This window comes from Austrofundulus limnaeus, unplaced genomic scaffold, assembly GCF_001266775.1.
Source record: "Austrofundulus limnaeus strain Quisiro unplaced genomic scaffold, Austrofundulus_limnaeus-1.0 Scaffold108, whole genome shotgun sequence".
Lineage (NCBI taxonomy): Eukaryota > Metazoa > Chordata > Actinopteri > Cyprinodontiformes > Rivulidae > Austrofundulus > Austrofundulus limnaeus.
In genome coordinates, this window is record NW_013952510.1 from 974,306 (window position 1) to 980,384 (window position 6,079).

General features: G+C 40.1%; 1 protein-coding gene across 1 annotated transcript in view; it reads left to right on the top strand.

Annotated features, from left to right (window-relative positions):
• The first annotated feature begins 9 nt into the window (after positions 1–9).
• The window catches only part of LOC106521420 (G protein-activated inward rectifier potassium channel 1), a 25,426-nt gene continuing 19,356 nt past the window's right edge, over positions 10–6,079 (top strand). Inside the window, exon 1 of the mRNA XM_014013973.1 lies at positions 10–904. Coding sequence (XP_013869427.1) covers positions 236–904 — 669 coding nt within the window. The 5' untranslated portion in view covers positions 10–235. The remainder of the gene's footprint in view (positions 905–6,079) is intronic.

Consider the following 6,079-nt stretch of genomic DNA (forward strand, 5'->3'; position numbering starts at 1 on the left):
GACAAAAAGTTGTCCCTCCCTGCGTAAAAGGAGCGTGAATCATTGCGCAGAATCTCTGCTCCTCTAATCTCCGGGARAGGGGCACAGTGCATCTCCCCATCTCTCAGGATGCGACTGGCGCGCACAGCCTGGTCATGGACGAGCTAAAAGTTGCGCAAAGAGCCTGATCCCCGCCCCCCCATTGCGCACAACAAGCCCCCCCGACCTTTCGTCTCCGAGCAGCCTCCCTGGCACCATGTCGGCCGTCCGGAGGAAATTCGGCGAGGACTGCCAAGTGGTGGACACCAGCCGGACCATGACCTTCTCCGCGCCGGTGAAGAGGAAGCGGCAGCGCTTCGTGGAGAAGAACGGCCGCTGCAACGTGCAGCACGGCAACCTGGGCGGGGAGACCAGCAGGTACCTGTCGGACCTCTTCACCACGCTGGTGGACCTGAAGTGGCGCTGGAACCTGCTCATCTTCATCCTCACCTACACGGTGGCGTGGCTCGTCATGGCTTCCATGTGGTGGGTGATCGCGTACATCCGCGGAGACCTGAGCCACGGCGGCCACGAGCGCTCCTCCACGCCGTGCGTGGCCAACGTGTACAACTTCCCCTCCGCCTTCCTCTTCTTCATCGAAACCGAGGCGACCATCGGCTACGGCCACCGCTACATCACGGAGAAGTGTCCCGAGGGCATCATCCTCTTCCTCTTCCAGTCGCTGCTGGGCTCCATCGTGGACGCCTTCCTCATCGGCTGCATGTTCATCAAGATGTCGCAGCCCAAGAAGCGCGCCGAGACGCTCATGTTCAGCCAGGACGCGGTGGTCTCGCAGCGGGATGGAAAGTTGTGCCTCATGTTCCGAGTGGGGAACCTGCGGAACAGCCACATGGTGTCCGCGCAGATCAGGTGCAAACTCATCAAGGTATGATTGCCCCCCCGGAAAAATCCTTAAAAACACAGGAAGCTCACTTTTGCGCATGAAACTTGTGAGCCATGTTGGTTTTCAAAGTGCGCATTTTTCCCACATGCATTTATTTCTATCACCATCTCAAGAACTCAATCTGCATCAGTCTGAGTGTCAGTGTTGTATAAAGTACCTCAAAGTGATACTTGAGTAAAAGTACAAGTATCTTATCATAAAAATACTTTGATAAAAGTTAAAGTCTTCTCTAAAAATATTACCTGAATAAAAGTATTAAAATATCTGATATTTTTTTATACTTAAGTATCAAAAGTACATTTCTGACACAAAATCTACTAAAGTATTAAAAATAAAAGTAATGAGTAAAACTGAGCAGTTAGATTTTCCAAAATAACATTTATTGGGAGTTGACTTCTCCAAAAAATATTTTTTTCTAATGGCGTGCAGCTGTGATGGGCTGTGTACAAGCTAATAGGATGTCAGAATGGTATATATTTATACTTCTCATCCAACCATAATTAAATTCACTCTATCCAGGAGACACAATTTATCAGGAAAGTTTTTTTTAGTAATAATTCGGAGTAACGACTTTCTACTTCTTACCTTTAAAAAAAATGTTGAGTAGAAAGTACAGATACTTGTGTAAAAATGTAATGAGTAAAAGTAAAAAGTACACTGAAAAAATATTAGTCAAGTAAAGTACAGATAACCAAAATTTCTACATAAGTACAGTAACAAAGTGTTTGTACTTAGTTACTTTACAACTCTGATGAGTGTCTGTTTCATCATTTGATATGTTTCTACGGCACCACTGAGGAGCCTTTTTAAAGTTGAATTAATTATTGCTTTTTTGCACCTCATTATRAATTCTGAGTTGTCTGATAGTCAGGATCAGCAAAATCCATTCCTGCTCAGTCAGCAGAAAAGTGTCACAAGGTCAGATCTGTCCAACTGAAGGTCTGTGAGTAAGAATTTGATTTGGTCCACGAGATAACATTTTAAATGTTGTTAAACAGACCCAACAATCTAAGGCTACATTCACACTGCAGGCAAATGTGACCCAAACTGATGTTTTGCCTCTGACCCATATCAGAGTTTTTCCAGACAATCTGAATGTGACAAATCAGATATTTTTTTTTTCAAATCTGACCAAGATCTTATTTGTATGTTGTAAATAGAAACATATGTTTTTTTTTCAAAGCGACCTCAGTCTGAATTCTCCTGTCACCTTTCATCTGACAGAYGGGGCTGAGTGGATCTATCAATGTAAAAATAATGACCTCGAGTTGTGCTGTTTAAATCTGCAGCTCCACTTGTCTTCAGCTACAGGGTAGAAGTCTTGTTRCTTGATATTTTTTCTTTTAATTTTCCATCTGAATGACTGAGAATCCATTRAATTTYWTCATAGTAACTTYTCAGACCGTATCGATACTAAAGTTACTCCATCAATACTTTACTTCCAGCATGTTGTTCCTGTTCCAAAAAAGTCCTGCACCGGAGKAGCCAGCCATATACTCTGATCACTAACTGATCACACAAACACGGTCTTTAAACTTTGGCATTAACTACCGGAATCAAGTGTGTAGCAAAACATCATGAACGGAGGAAAGTGTTTGTTCTAAATTCTGTATAAATGTCATTTGATCCTGCCGACAACGCCAAAATCTGTCGTGGTATGATTTACCAAGAATGCAGAAACACGTTGGAATAAATGCACAGAAAGTCTGCGTGTATGGTCGTCAAAATGATTTAATTCTGAGCAACAACACAGCGGACAGCCAATCAGGAAATCTGCTGAGCGCGTCAGCGGAAAGCAGCCAACAATATACATCATGATAACATCATGTGACAGTTTACAACCAATCACAATTCAACAGCTGTAACCATCCAACCAATAACAGGGCTCTCAGCCCGGGATCTACTTTATCAAAATAAAGAGAGGTCATGCATTTCTGGAGTCTTGAAGTCTGGGCTGATAGAGTAAAACAGCCGAAACTGGTTATAATAAGATATGGTTACTGGACAGTGTCAAGGTAGAACAGATATACATAATTAATAATTAATCCATAACAGGCAATATGAATAATTTGACATATATTTTATGTATATATTTTTTGAAAATATCAACTCATATTAGCCAAGCGCTTTTAGATTTTGGCTTTGAGTTTGACACACCTGTTTTAGGTCAACCTCCTACTCAAGTATCCAGACACAAAAGGGCTGATGTGAGACTTAAAATGATGTCCATTGATTAAATGGTCGATGAAACCCATTTCCATACTTTCTGGGTGGGCTACATTGATTGCGATTCTCGAGGCCACATTTTCCCGAGCATAAAAAAAAACAACACTTTAGATCTGAAGCACTGTGAGCTGACAGTGAGCTCGCTTTTTATGAAAATGGTGTCAGCACTGACAAAAGGCAGCCGATGAAAGCAGGGCTGAGGCAGCAGCAGCAGAAGGGAGGAGGAACGCATGTGTCAAACAGCTTCACAACCAAAATAGAGTAGAACTTCAGTACCAAAATTATTTATTTTGTTTCCACCAGGGATATGGGTTTCTCACTTCATGAGAAATATTTTTTGTGCTCCGTTCTGAAAAATCAAGGCCYGCATGCAGCAGCACATCGCTCTGTGTGGACTTGGCACTTCACTTCTAACTTGATGTCTAAAGGGCAGCATTACTTTTTGTGACAGAGAACGTTCGACAAGCCTTTTACCATCTCAAGTGACAAGTTACTTCCTTCAGCCTTTGGGGGAAGTTTCAGCACACTTCTGGGGTTTACGCTTTATGCTTTTTTGCCTGTGTCTGTGTGTGTTTGCCTGTTGGCAAAATATCTTGTGGACTACTGGACAGAATTAAATGCAATTTTCAGAAAATAATCACTTTCTTAACATCTAYTCATCAAGTTTTGGAGTCAACTCGRTTCAAGATGGCTGCCACAGCAAAGTGATCTTAGCCAGCACAAAAATGACTAACTCGATGAATTTTACAGATATTGATATAGAATTTGGCGTGGTAGTAGCTGACTGATTTTCAGCATATACCTTGTGCCCTAACAGATCACATGATCTGTGTTCTAAACAACAATAACARTAACTCTGTCTGTGAGTTAGCAACATATTTATTGAACCACTGGATGGATTTTAATGAACAATTCAGAACGTAATCAATGCACATCTACAACTGATTAACGTATGGYGCCAACTCAAGTCAAGAAAGCCACCAGTTATAACTGATAGTAGAAAATATAAAAATGGCAATAACTGTGGTAATGTGGTAATAGCTGAGCATCATCCCCAACCCAAGTCTTTGAGCTTAACAGCTTGTGCAACGTATTTGCTTGACATTAACTGTTGGACTCAGCTCAGTTTGTCTGTTAGCAAAATATCTCATGAACCACTAGACATAATTAAATGGAAATCCCAGAAGGTAACTACATATTGCATATTTACAACTGATTAACAGTTGAAGTCAYCCCGGGTCAAGATGATTGACACACGCAGTTGACCTGTGCATGCACAAGACTATGGAGCCCGTGAGGGGACATGGGGGGATTTTTTTTTCTTTTGAGTTCCCATGCAATAATATTGTGTTACCTCGCAAAACTTTTTGCGTTACCTCACAAAATTATTTTGCGTTCCAACGTAAAAGTTTGTTTAGTATATGAAGTGAATTAAATCAGACTTTTATTATGAAATATCCAGTTACCAAAACAGGATGTGTCGCTACAGTTCGTGAAATTGACATTGATGTTGCGTGGCTACACTGTGTTCAGATATCGGCATATGACATACTTCTATGTGTGGTTGTATAATATATTCATTCTGAAGCTGAATTAAAGTAGTAGGCGAACTCGCCAATGGTGAACATGTGAATTTGTTAATAAAACGGCAGGCACAACGGTGATAAATGAGTTTTGCGAGGGAACGCAAAAGGTATTGCAAGGTAACACAATACTTTTGCGTGGGAACGCAAAAGAAAAAAAATCTCCTGTGTCTCCTCGTGGGCTCCGTACAAAACTGACTGAAGCTCAGTGAATTTTACAGATGTTCAGCTACAGTTTGGTGTGGAAGTAGCCGGGAGTCAGCCAGCAAATCCTGCAAGATCACATGGGTTTGTGATTAATGTTATTTACAAGGTTTGATGATCTTAATCCCAAACACTGGCATTAAAAGGTGTTGGGCGATAAGCAATCCTTCAAGGAGTGCTCAAACTTTATTGGTGATTTAACTTAAAGTAGCCTTTTTAGCTTAATGTCTGCTGTGTAAAAGTTGGCTCATTAAAAGCCACAGGTAATTAACTGCATTTTAAGTTTTGTTTTAAATAAAGCTTTTACGTATTTATGGCTTAATTTTTTAATGCAAAAAAAGTTTCAGGACTTGTTTTTAGTTATTTTGTGCTGTAAGTCAAATGAAAATGGCCGCTGCAGAATTGTTGTAGATTAGATTAACAACAGAGATCCTTTGACTGCTCAGTCCTGCCTCCACCTCTCAGGTTTAATGGAGCTGAATGATAAATGACTGGAACTTGTGTTATTTGAAGTGCTTTCCCTCCTATTTGTTTGTTTTTATCTAAACCATTCTTGGCGTTTGCTCAGAGCTTTASCTATTTACAATGGATCTGATTAAGGACTCATATCGGTAATTAAAATTACTTCAACTATCAATAAATGAAAGTCTCAGTATTCTTTGAAGGGATGCRTATTGCCCACCTCCTTTTATGACAACATTTAAATTCAMACCACATCTTGTGACACGTGTTAATGCTCAAAATTTCTTTGGGGTAATTATAATACTGCCACATTATTTTCACCTCATTTTCTGTATTTTTGAACAAGTTAAAGGCATTTATGTGTTGGTAGAGTTTGATTAGCTAAGATAGCTTTCTTAAAAAATGATTCCAAATGTCAATCAATTGTAGCTGTAGGTCCAATGATAACATTCTGAAAGTTTTGTTTAAATCTATTTTGTAGTTCATTAAATATTTTTCTAACAGACACACAGTGTTGATTGTAACAGTTAATGCTAACATTTTAAACAATGATGTCATGCAATAGATTTTGTCTCTGATTGTGTTGAGAATGACTCCCAGCTACACACCATGTATTGACTTAATAACTGGTAAAATGTTATAAAAATAAATATACTATATCTTTATATTGGCTAATGGTGAC